The sequence below is a fragment of the Ochotona princeps genome, chromosome 14 (assembly GCF_030435755.1).
Source record: "Ochotona princeps isolate mOchPri1 chromosome 14, mOchPri1.hap1, whole genome shotgun sequence".
In the NCBI taxonomy this organism is placed as follows: domain Eukaryota; kingdom Metazoa; phylum Chordata; class Mammalia; order Lagomorpha; family Ochotonidae; genus Ochotona; species Ochotona princeps.
Window position 1 is genome coordinate 62,925,793 of NC_080845.1, and position 17,859 is coordinate 62,943,651.

General features: G+C 49.6%; 1 protein-coding gene across 1 annotated transcript in view; it reads left to right on the plus strand.

Annotated features, from left to right (window-relative positions):
• Positions 1 to 17,859, plus strand: part of IPPK (inositol-pentakisphosphate 2-kinase) — a 67,530-nt gene that overhangs the window by 38,521 nt on the left and 11,150 nt on the right. The window contains exons 9-11 of the mRNA XM_004598819.2: positions 1,319 to 1,592; positions 4,200 to 4,350; positions 4,943 to 5,045. Coding sequence (XP_004598876.2) covers positions 1,319 to 1,592; positions 4,200 to 4,350; positions 4,943 to 5,045 — 528 coding nt within the window. The remainder of the gene's footprint in view (positions 1 to 1,318; positions 1,593 to 4,199; positions 4,351 to 4,942; positions 5,046 to 17,859) is intronic.

Here is a 17,859-nt window from a genome sequence, read left to right on the forward strand (position 1 = left end):
TTGTTGGGGTGCAGCAGAGTTCGTCCTGGTGGCGTCAGTTCCCGCTGAAGTGTCTCCATGGCAGCTCCCTCCATGCCCCTGCCAGCGAGTCTCTAAGACTTGGCAAGAATCTTTGCTTTCTCTGCAGCCAGTTTGGTTTCTGTGTTACCAGGAAGCAAAGTTAAATTAGTGGGGGTCCTGACTGCCAGTGCCTTCATTTGGATGTGGTGACTGGTGAGCTGGAGGCTGTGTCCCCTCTTCCTGCACCCACTGGAGGCCCTCAGATGTGAGGGAACGGAATGGGGCCTGGAAAAGTCCAGAGGACTAGCGGGTAGTTTCAGAAGATGTGGGTAAGAAGTGCATTGTGGAGTAAGCTGATTAACAGCACAGCGACTCCGTGTGAACCCTTGCCAGCAACTCTGGCTCTGACACTTCCTGCTCCCCCTGTCTGCTCTGGGCTTAGCAGGGGTTCGGGAGCTGCCTGGGCAGTGGTCGGTGAGAAGTGGGAGTGGATGCTTGCTTTGGAGCTGACTCTAGGGGCAGAGTCCCTGCTGTGAGGACGCCCCCAGCAGCCCCCAAGCTGGAGAAGAGAGCCAGCCCACCTCTGCCTCAGGCACCCACCCTGTCTCTTGCCCAGCATGGTGGCTCAGATGAGTAGCTGCCAGAGAGCTGCCCTAGGACCCAGTGGTGAACAGCTTGAGCAAAGGGGTCATCTCTGCCGGTCACTGGCAGTTACTGCAAGGCTTAACCTCACACAGCCATGTTTTCACTGCTGTGGAGGCCAGGAGCTCCGGGCAGCTCTCTGGTAGACTCTGTCTCCCAGAAGGTGTTGCCAGGCTGGTGACCTCAGTCCCCACCTAGGGGACGGCTGCTGAGACTGCCCAGTGCGGCCCTGTCATCATGGGAGAGCGCTGGGAGGGAAGCCATGGCCTTCACTGGCTCAAATACAGTGTTACTGATGCTGAACAGGTCCTGGCAGAGCAGATTCCTGGCATTTTGGGACCTTGGGACCATCTTATGTCTTCTCGTGGTCCTGGGGATGGGCCGCTGATGGGGCCTTTCCTCCAGCACCACCCAGTCCTTGCAGGCCTAGGCAGCTGGTCCCATGGGTGGTAGTCTCCCCATCCCCTGGCAGTGTGTCTGAGTGGCCGTGTCCCGAGGAGTAACTCGGGGAGGCTCACCCTTTTCCTGGCTTCGCTGTGTGCTGGGTGGGCATTGTCAGGTGGGGGACTGCTCTTGCATTTTGAAGGCATTTCTTTCCTGTGTGGGTGAGCTCCTCCTGGGTGCGGCTGGGCCTCGGCTGGCTGTGGAACCATGTTTCCTCTCTCCCCGCTGGCAGAATGGTGAACTGATCTACGGCTGCAGCGACGCCCGCAGCCCTGCAGCCGACTGGAGCGAGCTTGCCCACCACCTGAAGCCCTTCTTCTTCCCGTCCAACGGCCTGGCAGCGGGACCACACTGCACGAGGGCCGTGATCCGGGAGCTGGTGCGCGTCATAACCAGGGCACTGCTGAGTAGCACAGACAAGGGCCGGGCAGGCGCCCTCAGGCCCGGGCCCCGGGGCCCACGGGTCTGCGAGGCCAGCCCTTTCAGCAGGAGCCTGAACCACCAAGGTAGGGCCTGGCCTCCTGGGTGGGCAGGGGATAGCGGGTTGTGGGGTGGGCAACAGGGAGTAGAGCTTCCTGGTGTGTCAGGGGCCCCCTGAGCTGGGCCCTCCTGCTGCACATGCTGTGGGGTTGGCCAGGACAGTAACCAGAGGTTTGTGCGTGCTCTCTGCAGCTGCAGTGTTTGCTCCTGTCAGCTTGTCTGGTCCTCTGGCACCGCTGGGGCAGGTTCTCCTTCAGCTGTTTCTTAGAAAGAACTGAAGTTCAGGAGCCCTGAGGGCTGTGATTGTGGCCACCTTCCTTGCAGACAGAGTGGGGCTGGCTGCCTGTCCCTAACTTGGGACCAGCAGTGTTGCTGAGGTTGTGTGAAGATAGTAGCCATATACCTGTACTGTGGGTCGTACCCCCTGCACTGTCCCATCTCCCTGTGCCAGCTGTTACCACCAGTGAATTTTAATGAAAGTTAGTCCCAGGGCCTGGCATGGTAGCCTAGTAGCTAAAGTCCTCGCGTTGCATGCATCGGGATCCCATATGGGCACCAGTTCTAATCCGGCAGCCCCGCTTCCCATCCAGGGAAAGTCGAGGAGGGCCCATAGTCTTGGGTTGCTGCACCCACATAGGATGTAAACTCCAGGCTCTGGCTTCGGATCGGCTCAGCTGTGACCATTGTGGCCACGTGGGGAGTGAATCATCGGACGGAAGATCTTCCTCTCTGTCTCTCCTCCTCTCTGTATATCTGATTTTGCAATAAAAAAATAAACAGTAAGTCTTGAAAAGAACATAAAGGAAGTTAGCCGTAGTCGTGTTATGCCGGTGAAGATGAAGCGCACGGTGTGGGCACGCAGTGCTGCTAAGGAAGCAGAGTGTGCCTGGCCGGGCAGTGGCCGCCGCTTGCTGATGCAGTGTGGGGCTCTAGGAAGACATTGTTCCCTGGCACCGGGGGCTTTCAGCCCAGACCTTCTCAGACACACGTGAAATGGGCGCTGTTTGACACAGTAGGATCAGGCTCTGTGTGCCCTTTGATATCCAGCTTTGTTTGCTCAGCAGAAATCTCTTATCTACTTCAGAAAATCTGAGTTTTTTGTTTCTTTTAAGATTTATTCATTTTTACTGCAAAATCAGATATACAGAGAGGAGGAGAGACAGAGAGGAAGATCTTCCGTCCGATGATTCACTCCCCACGTGACTACAACGGTCAGTGCTGTGCTGATCCAAAGCCAGGAGCCAGGAGCTTCCTCCAGGCCTCCCACGCGGGTGCAGGGTCCCAAGGCCGTCCTCTCCTGCTTTCCCAGGCCTCAAGCAGGGAGCTGGATGGGAAGGGACTGCCGGGATTAGAACCGGCGCCCATATGGGATCCTGGTGCGTTCAAGGCGAGGACTTAGCTGCTAGGCCATTGCGGCGGGCCCGGCAAATCTTAGTTTTAAACTCTCATTGGCCGTGCGTTGAATGTTCCACTGTGAGACTGTCCTGTAATTTCAGCACATCCCTCTAGTTGGACATGTAAGCTGCTTTTCTTCTTCCTCCTCCTTTTTAAAATTAAACAAAACAAAACAAAACAAAACAAAAAACAGGGGAGGGAGAGATGGAGAAACGGAGACAGACCTGCTGTCCTTTTATTTACTCCCCAAGTGGCAACAATAGCCAGGGCTGAGCCGAGCTGAAGTCAGTGGCCTGGAACTCAAGAGTGTCCAGCACAGGTGGCAGGGACCCCGCAATTCCAGCCGTTATCTGCCTTGCAGCGCACGTGTGTCCCAGCAGGAAGCCCGAGTTGAAGTGGAACAGGCAGGACTTAAAGAGGCTCCCCCAGATGGGCTGCGCGTGTCCCAGTGGCCCATGGAGCTGCTGCACCCGAGACCCACCTGGGCACGTGCACGTGGCCAGGCAGTCCTGCTGGCCGAAGGTGTAGGTCGCCACAGCTGTCCCTGTGTGAATGTGTTCCTGCCCTTTGGCCATCATTTGGCTTCTGTGTGGGTGGCAGATGTCTTGGCACCTCATGTCCAACGTCCTAGCAGCACCTTGTGTGTAGTCGGTGTCAGGCCGCGTGTGAGTGGAGTTTCAGGTCTGGGCTGTCCCTGAGTGGGTCCTCGGGTGCTCTCAGCACTGTCCATGGCTCTGTGTGGTGAGGGCCGTGTCTCATTTAGAAAGAAGGTTACCCCGAGTCCAGAGGGGAGGAACCCCTTCCCCACCACGGGCCTTTTGGATAGTTTCATTTGTGGGCCATGTAAATTAGAAACTAGCCCGCTGTAGATTTACTGAATTTTGAGTCCCACCTGTGGTTGCCTTGATGGGTCAGATCCAGTGACTTCACAGCCTTATCGTGGCGCCCAGACTGCTCTAAACTGATGTCAGGAACATAAATTTGGGGTGAATTGAAAGGACGTTCCGCGGAGAAGAGGGGTGTGGGAGAGATGCTTGGTACTCGTGTAGGTTCAGTGTTCTGCCTGGGCTCCAGAAGGGACTCCCTCCTCTCCTAGTGCTGCCCCCCGCCCCAGAGAGCCCCATGGCCTGCGCCAGCCTGCACCAGCCTGCACCAGCCTGCGCCAGCCTGCGTCTGCCTGCCGTCTTCCAGCCTCTGATAACAAACCTGCTCTCCTTTTCCCCTGATGTTCTTGGTAGGCAAAAACACCCCAGAGCGCTCGGGGTTACCGAAGGGCTGTCTTCTGTACAAAACCCTCCAGGTGCAGATGTTGGACCTGCTAGACATCGAAGGCCTCTACCCTCTGTACAAGCGGGTTGAGCGGTACTTGGAGGAGTTTCCTGAGGAGAGGTGAGGCCAAACCAAGAGAGCTGTGAGGGCGGGTGGGGCTGGCCTTGAGGGAAGCTGAGGCCTCTAGGATGCCCTTCTCAGGAGGACGATGCTGGCCAGCTCCCTCCACCTGCCCTGGTGCCAGGGCCTGACTAGGGAGTTGGGCTTGGGGGCAGCGTGTCTGGGAGGTGGATTGTTGCCCGACTGTTCCAGGCTGCAGAGTCAAGGCTGAGCCTCTAGAGGGCAGTGTTGCTCCACGGGCTGAGCCACTGCGCCTGGTTCCAGCTTCAGCGTCTGTGGAGCTGGGGGGCTCTGTAGTCCAGTGTCTGGCAACAGATCTACCTGCCTCATCCCCATCTCCACGCCATGACACTGTTTGCCATGAACAGGAGAGGGCCCCACCTCAGGGCTCCCTGGCTCTGATCTTGGCCGGTTCTGTTGCAGCCCGTAATGTTAAAAAAAAAAATCAAGTTTAATATGAAGAACTGACGTCTGGTGCCCTTTGAAATGCAGTGTGTGACTGAATTGTTTTCGTGAGGCCTGAGGCATGCTGGCAATGGAAGGAGCCATTTCTGGGCCAGCTTGTCAGCTTCTTCTGTGCTTTCTCCCTTAGGAAAACTTTACAAATAGATGGGCCCTACGATGAAGCATTTTACCAGAAGCTGTTTGACCTGTCCACTGAGGATGATGGGACGGTGGCCTTCGCGTTAACAAAGGTGGGCAGGCCTGTCCGAGCCCGGCACGTGCTCCTGCTGGGCTTTCCCTACCTACCCTGGAGGTGGTAGGGGTGGGGGTCACAGTGTGTGAGCGAGGGGTGACTGTAGTGTCCCCAACAGGCTAGGGCTGCTCAGGAGGGTCCCCCTGGATTCCCTGGGCCGGGGATCAGGGCCAGCGCTGGGCATCGCTGCTCCTAGGGATGGGCTCGGCACAGCTGTCCCTCTCCTCCAGGCCCTTCCTGAGGCTCGGATGCCCACCCTACCCGGCCCTGCCTTGGCCCGGGGCAGCAGCCCCTGTACCCCTGCCTCTTCACTTACTGGTGCTGTGCAATTCGGGGAAGTGGGCACTGCCATGCACTCCCACAGCACAAAATTACATCTGTGTTGTCACAAACCTCTACTTGAAATTCAACATTCTTTCCCATCATGAGTGTGGTGAGGACCCCGTGGGGTTGGCAGGACTAGAGGATGTTACCATCTTCTGTATTTTGTATTTTCTAGAAATATTTTCATTTGAAAGAGAAACTCTGAGAGAAATCTTCTATCCATGGTTTGTTTCTTAAAAACTGTAATACCCTGGGTTGAGGCAGGCTGAAGGCTAGAATTCAACAGGCCGTCCCACATGGGTGACAGGGACCCAAGTACTTAAGTAAAAAGACTGATTGATAAGGAAGGAAGAGCCACGTAGAGGAAGAGATCTTCTAGCCACACTCCAGGGGCTCCGATAGCAGACACAGGCATCCCAAACCTCTGGCATCCCCGCTCCTGTGCCCACTCCCCAGCCCCAAGCTTGTGCATTCAGGGGATGTATGGGCTTTCCTGAGATGCCAAAAGCTTTAGGGGACCGCAGTTCTGGGAAAACCCGGCACACCTCCTTGCATCCTTGGCTGCCCCGGCTGAGGCAGCTGGAGCCCTGGTGGCAGGTGGGCAGCAGAGCGGCGGCGGGGGGGTCTTTGGCTCGGTACCGTGGGGGCTCCGGCTAGGGAGCAGCAGCCTTGCCGTCCTTTGGGGTTGCTAAGAAAGAAGACCAGGACTTTATTTGCTTTTCTGTATTTTCTGATTTTCCATAGCTAGGCACAGGCTTTTAATTTTTAGCCGTTGGTGTCATTCTTTCAAGAGACTAATATGATCATCTTCCGTCAGAGTCACTAAGTATTCTGAGATACACAAATGCGCAACCACAACCACGTGTGCATTTATCACACCACATGAGTGTACGTGCAAAACCCATAAACACGTGTGCAACACACCCTGCAGTCATGCCGTGTGTACTCTTGTGACACTGGAGTGTAGGTGAGCAGATGGTCACTGTTGGAGGAATTAGCGAATGTGGTAGCTCGAGATCTTTCTGTCTTAGAATGCTGCTCTTTTTCCCTGGTGAAGGGTTGGGTTCTGCTCCTTCCTGTTGCTGCTCTAGCTGAAAGCTGCGCCCCTGAAGGCAGCTGGGGAGTTGTGCCCGTTCCAGCCCACAGCGACCCTGGGTTTCAGCACTTGAGCGGTGCTCTGGGGCCAGCGCCGCAGACACTCTGCAGATGTCCTGGCTGTGAACGGTGCAGGCTTTACGGCCCCCTAGTCCTGGTGGCAGATGCTCAACTCTACCATGCAGCTCAGCGATGGCCGTGGACGGAGAGGTGAGCGTGGCTCCGTCCCAGCAGCATTTTGGGAAAACAAGCAGTGGCCAGTTGGCTTTCCTGGCCTGTCGCTGGCTGACCTCTGTGTGCCCCTGCTGGCTTTGTTCTATTCTTGGCCCTGCTGGACGTGAAATGAACCCCTTCAGGTTCCCTCTCCGTGGCACTTATTCAGTTGAACTCCAAGTGTGTAAAGTCGAGTCTGTTTTTCACCCCAGCGCTCACACAGTGCAAGCTTTGGTCTTCGCAACGTACATGCTAAATTATTGTGTGCTGGTTGTCTTGTTATTTATTTATAGTCCTGATTTTTTTAAAGGAATTTTAAAAAAAGATTTATTTATTTTTATCACAAAGTCAGATACACAGACAGGAGGAGAAACAGAGAGGAAGATCTTCCATGCAATAGTTCACTTCCCAAGTGACCACAACAGCCAGTGCTGCGCCGATCAGAAGCCAGGAGCCAGGAACTTCCTCCAGGTCTCCCACGCGGTGCAGGGTCCCAATGCATTGGGCCGTCCTCGACTGCTTTCCCAGGCCACAAGCAGGGAGCTGGATGGGAAGCAGGGCTGCCGGGATTAGAACTGGCGCCCATATGGGATCCCAGTGCATTCAAGGCGAGGACTTTAGCTACTAGGCTACAGTGCCAGGCCCAGAACATTTTTAAAAAACATTTATTTATTTTTATTATTTTTTTGGTTTGTTCTTCTAATAAAGATTTATTTATTTTTATTGGAAAGTCAGATATACAGAGGGAGTAGAGAAAGAGAGGAAGATCCTCCATCTGATGGTTCACTCCCCAACCCGCCACAATGACCAGAGCTGCACCAATCTGAAGCTAGGAGCCTGGAGCCTCTTCTGGGTCTCCCATGTGGGTGCAGGGTCCCAAGACCTTGGGCTGTCCTTGACTGCTTTCCCAGGTCACTAGCAAGGAGCTGTATGGGAAGTGGAGCAGCCGGGATATGAACCAGTGCCCATATGGGATCCTGGCGCATGCGAAGGGAGGACTTTAGCCACTAGGCTACAGCGCCATGCCCATACAATCCTGATTTTAAAGTACTTTTTTAAAAAAAGATTTATCTGAGGGGCCCGGCAGTGTGGCCTAGCGGCTGAAGTCCTTGCCTTGAATGTACCGGCATCCCATATGAGCCGGTTCTAATCCCGGCAGCTCCACTTCCCATCCAGCTCCCTGCTTGTGGCCTGGGAAAGCAGCAGAGGACGGCCCAAAGCTTTGGGACCCTGCACCCGCATGGGAGACCCAGAAGAGGTTCCTGGCTCCCGGCATCGGATCAGCGCACACCGGCCCGTTGCGGCTCACTTGGGGAGTGAATCATCGGATGGAAGATCTTCCTCTCTGTCTCTCCTCCTCTCTGTATATCCGGCTTTCCAATAATAATAAATCTTTTTTTAAAAAAAAGATTTATCTGTATTTACCTGTATCATTGCCTAGTACTTTTGCATCTCAGATCTTTCTTTTTTCCTAAAGCTTCTTTATTGAATAGTTTATATAGTATATAATTTATTCACTGCAGTGGTTTTTTTTTTTTTTTTTTTTAGATTTATTTATTTTTTGGGCCTGGCACGATAGTGTAGTGGTTAAAGTCCTCACCTTGCACGAGCCGGGATCCCATATGGGTGCTGGTTCTAATCCTGGCAAGCCCCGCTTCCCATCCAGCTCCCTGCTTGAGGCCTGGGAAAGCAGTTGAGGACTGCCCAATGCACTGGGACCCTGCACCCGCGTGGGAGACCTGGAGGAAGTTCCATGTTCCCGGCTTTGGATTGTTTCATCTCCAGCCGTTGCGGTCACTTGGGTAGTGAACCATCGGATGTAAGATCTTCCTCTCTGTCTCACCTCCTCTCTGTGTATCTGACTTTCCAATAAAAATAAATAAATCTTAAAAAAAAAAAAGAAAGATTTATTTTTACTTCGAAGTTGGAGTTGGAGAAAGATGTTGTGTCTGTACCCCACAAATAGCTGAAATGGCCAGAGCCGAGCTGATCCAAAGTGGGGAGCTAGGAACTTCCTCCGGGTCTCTCATGTGACTACAGGGTCCCAAGACCTTGGGCCGCGCTTCGCAGCAGCGAGCAGAGTCAGAGATGAAGCAGCTGGGCTTTGAGCGGACTCCTGTGTGGGCCACTAGCACTGCAGGCAGGCGCTTAGCTTTCTGTGTTACCATGCCGGTCCTGATTGAAGTTGTTGTGCACAGTATTCACAGATTGGCGTTGCCACTCTGTCAGGGTGCTTCCTACCTCTACAGAAACCCTGTGCCCTTAGCTGGCACCCCACCATCTCCCTTTCCCTGTTGTGAATGGGCATCCGTAGCATAGCAACTGCCACTACAAATATTTGTGTACAAGATGTTTATGTCGGCATGGGTTTCACTTTTTCTGGCGTTAATATTCTTTCATGTGCTTGCTGCCTGTTTTATATTTCTTCTTTGGAGAAATGTCGATTCAGATCTTTTTTTTTTTTTTTTTTTACAGATTATTTATTACAAAGTCAGATATACAGAGAGAAGGAGAGACAGAGAGGGAAATCCTCTGTCCACTGATTCACTCCCCAAGTGAGCGCAACAGCCGATGCTATGCCGATCCGAAGCCAAGATCCAGGAACTTCTTCCAGGTCTCCCACATGGGTGCAGAGTCCCAAGGTCTTGGGCTGTCCTCGACTGCTTTCCCAGGCCACAAGCAGGGAGCTGGATGGGAAATGGAGCTGCCGGGATTAGAACCAGCACCCATATGGGATCCCGGGGCTTTCAAGGTGAGGACTTTTTTTTTTTAGCCGCCAGGCCACGCCGCCGGGCCCACACGTGCCAGTTCTAACCCCAGCAGCTCCACTTCCCATCCAGCTCCCTGCTTGTGGCCTGGGAAAGCAGTCAAGGACGGCCCAAAGCTTTGTGACCCTGCACCCGCGTGGGAGACCCGGAAGAGGTTCCTGGTCCCGGCATCGGATTTGTGCGCACCGGCCCGTTGCGGCTCACTTGGGGAGTGAATCATCGGATGGAAGATCTTCCTCTCTGTCTCTCCTCCTCTCTGTATATCCGGCTTTCCAATAATAATAAAAAAATCTTTTAAAAAAAAAAAAAAAAAAAAGAACTGGCACCCGTATGGGTTCCGGTGCATGCAAGGCGAAAACTTTAGCTTCTAGGCCATGGTGCCGCCCCCCCCCCCCTTTTTTTTTTTAAGATTTGTTTTTATTGGAAAGGCAGATATACAGAAAGAACAGGAGAGATAGATCTTCCATCTGCTGGTTTACTCGCTAAATGGCTGCAACAGCTGGAGCTGAAGCCAGGGTCAGAGGCCAAGAGCCATGGGCTGTTTCTGGACCTCCCACGTGGGTGCAGGGGTCCTCAGCCGTCCTCCCCTGCTTTCCCATTCCATAAGCAGGGGGCTAGATGGGAAGTGGAACAGCTGGGACCTGAACTGGTGCCCATAAGGGTTCTTGGTTCTTGGAGGTGGAGGATTATCCAGTTGAGCCAACATGCCGGACCCCTATTCAGGTCCTTTATCATGTTTTACTTGTTTTTGATTTCAAAGGGAGAGATATCATGCCTCTGCTGTCTGATTCATTCCCTAAATGCCTTGTAAGCCAGGTCAGTCCTGTGTCGGGCCAAGCATCCATCTTGCCTGTGAGAGGCAGAGTACAAGCCTGGGTGCCATCGTGTGCCTTCCTGCCTCATTATGGCGAAGTGACCCTCCAGCGTGGAGTAGCCGGGGTTCGGATTAGGCTTTCCTTTGGGGGATGTGGGCTTCCAGCAGACGGCTGCTCTGCAATGCCTGCCCCTTTCGCCTACATTAAAATCGTGTGCGATGTGTTCTTTTCGCATTGTAAGAATTTTTAAAATGTATATTCTGGGTATTAGGCCCTTATCAGATATGTGACTGGCAAATATTTTCCCCTGTATGGTTATCTTCATTTAATCTGTTTTATTTTTAAAGTAAGTTGTTCATTCTTTTAGTGTCACGCCTAAGAATTCATTGCTAAATCTAAGGTCATAACGATTTTCTTCTTTCTGAGTTTTATAGGTTTTGGCTGTTGAGTTAATTTTTATATATGTTAGGGAGACTTGTACATTGTACTTTCTAAAAAAATGCGAGTACCTGTTAAAGAGATTGTTCTTTCCTCCCCCTCTAGGTGGTCTTGAAATATTTCTGGAAAAATCACTTATGTCTGTTTATATCAGGATCTTGTTTACTATTTCTTTTTAGTAGGTTTCAAAATGGAGAAGTGTGAGTTCTCTAGCTTTGTTCTTTTCTTGGATTAGCTTGTTCGATTGAAGGGTGGAGGGAGAGAGAGAGGAGCAGTGTGAGGGGAGAGACCCCTTCCATCTACTGTTTAACTCTGCAGATGACGGGAGTGGCCAGGGCTGGCCCAGGCTGGGAGCCAGGAACTCCTTCCTCATCTGCATGGATTGCAGGGGCACGTGCCAGCCTGCACTGCCTCCTCGCGCCCGTTAGCAGGGAGCTCGATTAGAAACTGAATAGCTGGGACTTAAACCTGCGTTTTGATAAGGGATGTTGGCATTGCAAACAGTGCTTTACTCTGGTGTGCTACCGTGCCAGCTTCTCCAACTGCTGTTACTCAAGATTGTTTTTAATCCCCTTGTGATTCCTTTTAGTTTTAGATCCAGCTTGTCAAGTTCTGCAGAGAAGCCAGCTGGAATTCTGATATTTGGTGAATTGATTGATTACTCTTCTGATCTGTGAAGATGGGATGTTTTCCCATTGATTTAGGTCTTTTGATATTGTTTTTAGACCATAGGTTTTATGCTTCTTTTGCTTGTTAAAATATATTTTTCTGTATATATATTTTTAAAGATTTATTTATTTTTATTGGAAAGGCGGATATACAGAGAGGAGGAGAGACAGAGGAAAAGGTCTTTCATCCGATGGTTCACTCCCCAAGTGAGCCGCAACAGCTGGAACTGAGCCAATCCAAAGCCAGGAGCCAGGAGCTCTTCCAGGTCTCCCATGGGGGTGCAGGGTCCCAAGGCTTTGGGCCGTCCTCAACTGCCTTCCCAGGCCACAAGCAGGGAGCTGGATGGGAAGCGGGGCTTGCCGGGATTAGAGATGGCACCCATATGGGTTCCGGTGCGTGCAAGGTGAGGACTTTAACCACTACGCTATCGCTCCAGGCCCAAAATATATTTCTAAATATTTTATTCTGATACAGAATTATTTTCTTGGTTCCATGTATGAATTATTTATTACTTACTGATCTTTAGCTTTCAACTTTATTGAATTTATTAGTCTAATAGGTTGCTGGTGGATTCCTTAGGATTCTTTCTTTATAAAATCATCTGTGACTACAGAAAGTTTTTACTTCTTCCTTTGCAGTCTGAATGCCATTGTTTTTCTTGTGTCATTGTCCTGACTGGAACCTCTCGTGTTGAATAAAAGTGCTAAGAGCGGACACTCCTGGTTTGTTCTTGTATTATGAGACCAGTATTGTCTTTTAACGTAATATGTGGTGTTTGGTTGGGGCAGGGAGGGTTGTAGCTATCCTTTGTCAAGGCAAAGAAATGCCTTCGTCTTCCTGAGTCTCTTTTAAACCATAAAAAGGTTTCTAATTTTTCTTCATGTCTTTTCTGTGTTGAGATTTATCATGTAGTTTTTGTCCTTGATTCTGACAATGCAGTATACTACATAAACTTTAATTAACCCTACTTGGTCATCCTCATATGTTGCTGATCCAGTTATGTGTTTATTTTTTGGGAGATGGCTCGTAGGGAAGGCAGGAGATGGGGAGGGAGAGGAAAGAAGGGGTGGTAACAGGCTTGAGCCCCCATTCTCTGATTCATTCTCCAGTTATTTAGAATGTTGTGTAGATTTTTGCATATTTGTAAGAGATACTGGTTTGCAGTTTTGTTTTCTTGTGATATTCTTGTTTATGATAGCATATCATGATTTGGACAATATTTTGGCTTCTAGAAGAGTATGAGAATGAGTGGAGTTCTTAATTGCATTTTAAATTGTCAAGTTTATTGTTTTTCTTCTTGACAAATACCCTTCTTCAAGTGCAGGCTTTTGGATAACTCTGTTGTGTGCCAGGCTGTGTGTGTTTCCTGTGTCCGGCTGCTTCTGGCACTGGTAAAGTGTGGGGTACCTTCCCCTGGGGCTGTTCGCAGGAAGGGGCCTGTCTGTCTTCTCTGGCTGCGTTTGAGGCCTCGTCTCCCTCTGTCTTGCTAGGAAGTATTTCAAGAAGTTCATGGAAAGTAGAAGTGAAGGATAAGTTGCTTTTGGCGCAAAAAAAAATTTTTGAAATCTGTGTAAACAAGGGGTCTTCAAAAATTTCATGAAGAATGTGTTATATGAAGAAATTATGCATGAATTTTTTTGCACTAAAATACTTTTAACTCATTTACCTTGAACGATTTCTTTTTTTCTGTTGTTTAATGTTATGAACTAGTACTTTAAGCAGGCCACCAAATAAAAGTTTGTGAAATTAGTCCATCAGATTAAAAAAAATTTTTTTTACAGCTTAATAAACATCTGTCTTGACGATTGCAGATATGTAAGGCTGTTTAGTAGCAGAGCTATCTTACTGAGTTTAAGGAGTTCTTTATGTGTTGTGCATAAAAGCCCTGTATTAGCTGTGTGTGCTACATGATTTCTTACACGGCAGCTTTTTATGGGAAATGGAGGTAAGGAAAGTTTGGGTTGCATGTTGGGCACAGCAGTTAGGATGCCACTTGCTGCACCCATGGCCCCTGTCATGGGTCCTGGCAGTCCTGGCTCCTTGGGACACCCACGGCCCCTGTCGCGGGACCTGGGAGTCCTGGCTGTTGCTTTAGCTTTCTGCTAAGGCACTTCCTGGGGCAGCAGCCACCCACATGGAAGGTCTGGACAGAGCTCACTCTTGGCTCTTGGTGGATGGAAGAGTGGTCTGTCTGCCTTTTTGTTGCTCTGCCATTCAGTAAATAAGAATAACTACATTTTTATCCATGAAAAAAATGGAAGTTCATAATTTTAAGGAAATGTAGTTTACTGGTCTCTTTCTAATGTAAGAAGTTTTGTATCAAGTTTCTAAAAATATTTTCCTATGCTTTCGTTAGAAATGTTTACCACTCTGCCTTTTGTCCACATGTGGTTGAATTTTGGAATGGCGTGAGGTAGAGTTTTCTTCTCTCTTGGCAGGGTGTTGTCTTGAACACTGTGTAGTCTTGGGTCTGGATAGTCAGTAGAGCAAATTGTATGTTTCTCTTGAGGAATATTTTGTTTGAAAAAATGTCTGGGGCCCGATGCAGTAGTGTAGTGGTTAAAGTCCCCCGCTGTGAATGTGCCGGGATCCCATGTGGGCGCCGGTTCTAATCCTGGTGGCCCTGCTTCCCATCTAGCTCCCTGCCTGTGGCCTGGGAAAGCAGTCAAAGACAGCCCAAGCTTGCTTTGGGACCCTGCACCCCTGTGGGAGGCCTGGAAGAAGCTCCTGGCTCCTGGCTTTGGATTGGCTCAGTTCCAGCCGTTGTGGCCGCTTGGGGAGTGATTCAATGGATGGAAGATTCTCCTCTCTGTCTCTTCTCCTCTCTGTATATTTGCCTTTCCAATAAAAATAAATAAATCTTTAAAAAAAAAAAGAAAATGTCTGGTCTATCTACTTGTTTTATTCTTAAGATTTATTCGTTTTTATTGGAAAGGAAGATTTATAGAGAAGAGGCGAGACAGAAAGATGTTCCATCTGCTGGTTTACTCCCCAGATGATTGCTGTGGCTGGAACTAAGCTGACCCAATGCCAGGAGCTAGAAGCTTCTTCTGGGTCTCTCACTAGGTGGGAGCAGGGTCCTAAGGCTTTAGGCCATCCTCCACTGCTTTCCCAGGCCACAAGCTGGATGGGTAGTGGAGCAACCAGGACAGGAACCGGCGCCTGTATGGGATCCCAGTGCTTGGAGGTGGAGGATTAGCCAGTTGAGCCATCGTAACAGGTTGAAGCTTATTTTTTAAGGATCTTATTTACTTCTTTGAAAGTCAGAATTACAGAGAGAGAAGAGGGAATGGCAGGGATCTTCATCTGGTTCACTTCAATGACAGCTGTGACCGCCAGGAGCTTCATCCAAGTCCACTGCATGGGTGCAGGGGCACAGAATACTTGGACCATTGTCTGCTGGTTTTCCAGGCCTATGAGCAGGGAGTGGGCTTGGAGCTGGAACAACTGGGACTTGAACCGGTGCTTCTGTAGGTCCATGTTGCAGGTGGTGGTTTTACTCACTAAAGTATTTTTGACCTTTTACATGCCTACTTAAGTTTTTTGAGTCTTGTTCAGTTCTAAAATGAGAGACAGAAACTACTGGGATTTTTTTTATGAATTTGGCATTAAAGTGCTGAGGGTTGACATCCATGTGATGTTGAATTTTCTAACAGGGACAAGAGACATGTTTTCTCTGTGTGTGTGTGTGTGTTAAGTGCAGTTTCTGATACAAATGTTTCATGTTTTTCTTCTGAGAGCTCTTTTAATTTTTTTTCTAAAAATTTATTTTCATTGGAAAGTCATATTTACAGAGAGAAGGAAAGACAGAAAGATCTTCCATCCGCTGTTTCACTCCCCAGGTGACCAGGAGCTAGGGTGCAGGGTTCCAAGGCTCTGGGCCATTCTACACTGCTTTCCCAGACCGCAAGCAGGGAGTCGGGAGGAAGTGGAGCAGTCTGGACATGAACCAGTGCCCATTAGCCATTAGGCTTCTGTGCCATGCCCCTGAGAGCTCTTTTATTTGATTTATTCCCACATCTTTGATGGCTTTAGATAGAAATTATTTCCTTAAAAATTAATTTTGAGATGGTTATCTGGGTTATGTAGAGATGCTATTGATTTTTTTTTGTTTTGACATCGTATCCATCAACTATACTTTCATTCATTCTGACTGTAGTTTTTTTTTTAATGGTTTTTATTTTGGCATATGATCCTATTTACATATTTCTTCTCTTAGTAACAGTTTTTTGCTTTACATGGTTAATTTGCCACACTTCGAATTTTGGTCCTGTTGACTCATGAGGAAAATGCACCCTTGTTAACTGTAGGATCTTTGGTTTTGTTAAAATTGATGCCTGTTAATAGATTAGTCAAGTTCCCTTCTGTTCCTGATTTTTTTTAAGACATGAATGAATATTGAATCTTATCAGTACCTTTTGTGTTCTACTGAGATCCTAGATGTATATGACCATTTCACATTTTCTGCTGATAGAGTTGATTGAGTATCACTGTATTATGTCATGATGCTCTTTTGCTGTTTGGCTTGGGACTCGCTGTTGAGTGATGGTTGCTGCTCCCCTGTGTCTGGGATGCCTCTGCTGGTCTAGGTAGCAAGGTATGCCTGCTTTAGAAACGCTCGGGCGCTGTTCACTCATTCTGTTTTCTGCATGAGGTGGAGCAAAACTGGCCTTATCTGTTCTTAATTGTTTTGTAGAATCATAGGTGAAACTGGGTGCATAGTTGTTATAGGAAAATGTAAAATTCTGAACTTAGTTTCATATTTTTATTTCTTTTGCTAGGTTTTTTATGTTTTGCTTCTCTAGATATTTGTTTTGTCTATGCTTTCAGTATTTTGGCATGTGTTTTTTGTGGGTACTAGTTTCTTGATATTTTACAAAACCCCCTTTTTCCCCCCTGACTTCTGGTATCTGTTCTCTCTCTCTCTCTGTCTCTCTCTGTTTTTTTAATTTTACAGATTTTATTTTTGATAATTTTTACAGATTTGATTAGGATGTGAAAGGTCAAGGGCTAGAGGAAAGTGATTGACATGGTTGTTTTTACGTTCTCTTTTTTTCCTTCCTGTATCTAGGAGGAGGGGAGAGATAAGAGGAGAATCCACACCCCCTATGTGGGGCATGTTCCGAGGGTCTTGCTCAAGTGGTTTTGATAGTTCAGCAGTTCTGAATTGCTGCCGATCTTGCCACTCTAATCATGGTGAAATCCCTGCAGACTCCACTAGCTGACGTAGACCACCTTAGAGTCTCCGTTCGCCCAGGTTTTCACTGCCAACACTTGGCTGGGGTAGTTGATTGATTAATTCTGTCTTCTGTCCTCTGTTATGGTAGCAGGTGTCCTTTGCAGGCTCCAGTGTACTGCCATGTCCTCCATGTGCATCTGGATATGCTGTCCACTGCTCCGGCTGAGCCACTGAGGAGGCCCAGCTCTGAGACATGCACTCACGGTCAGCCCATGGAACCTGCAATTTCCTCCATGGTTGGAGTTCTGAGTCTGGTGGTTCAGTTGAGGGAATTCCCAAAGAAACTTCATCCGAGGTGTTCCCAGACCCGACTCTTGTGTGTGCATGCCAGTAGAGGGTCTGGCACAGTCCATCACCCAAATTGGCCTACATGTGCACTGTTGCAATTGCTAGGTCAGTTGTCTCCAGCCTTGTGTTTTTTTTTTTTTTTAAAGATTTATTTATTTTTATTGGAAAGGCAGATATACAGAGAGGAGGAGACACAGAGAGGAAGATCTTCTATCCGATGGTTCACTCCCCAAGCAGCCGCAACGGCTGGAGCTGAACCAATCCAAAGCCAGGAGCCAGGAGTTTCTTCCAGGTCTCCCATGCGGATGCAGGGTCCCAAGGCTTTGGGCTGCTCTCGACTGCTTTCCCAGGCCACAGGCAGGGATGGGAAGTGGAGCTGCCGGGATTAGAACCAGTGCCCATATGGGATCCTGGCGCGTGCAAGGCGAGGACCTTAACCACTAGGCCATCGCGCATCGCACCCCCAGCCCTGTCTTCTACGCAAACTAATGGATGTTGCAGCCTAGCCCGATCGTGCCCACCGCTCGCTTAGCCCACATGCAAACCAATGGGAGCTGCACCCTAGTTGGAGCAACCCACAATAACCCCCACCAGACCTGCCCACTGCCCTGATTCCTGTGCTTACCTGTCCATACAGCGGAATGATTCTGTCTGTCCCATATCCCATTCAGCTCTCATACATGTCAATGGACATTGAAGCCTAGTTTAACCCAACCAGCCTCACTATCCAGGCCACACATGTGGTGGTGGGTGCCACACTCTGTCCAGCCATGCCTTTCCCAGTCCTGGTTCTCACGCTCACCAGTCAGAGTGGCAATCCAAGAGGGAGGTGCCCATTGTTTCCCTACTGGGCCCACTCCCACTTCTGGATCTTGCATTCTCTAGGTGGTACTGCAGTTTAGCTCACAGAATTTCCCCCCTGTGCCAGCATCTGCTACCTGATGCTGCGGCAAAGCCCAGCCA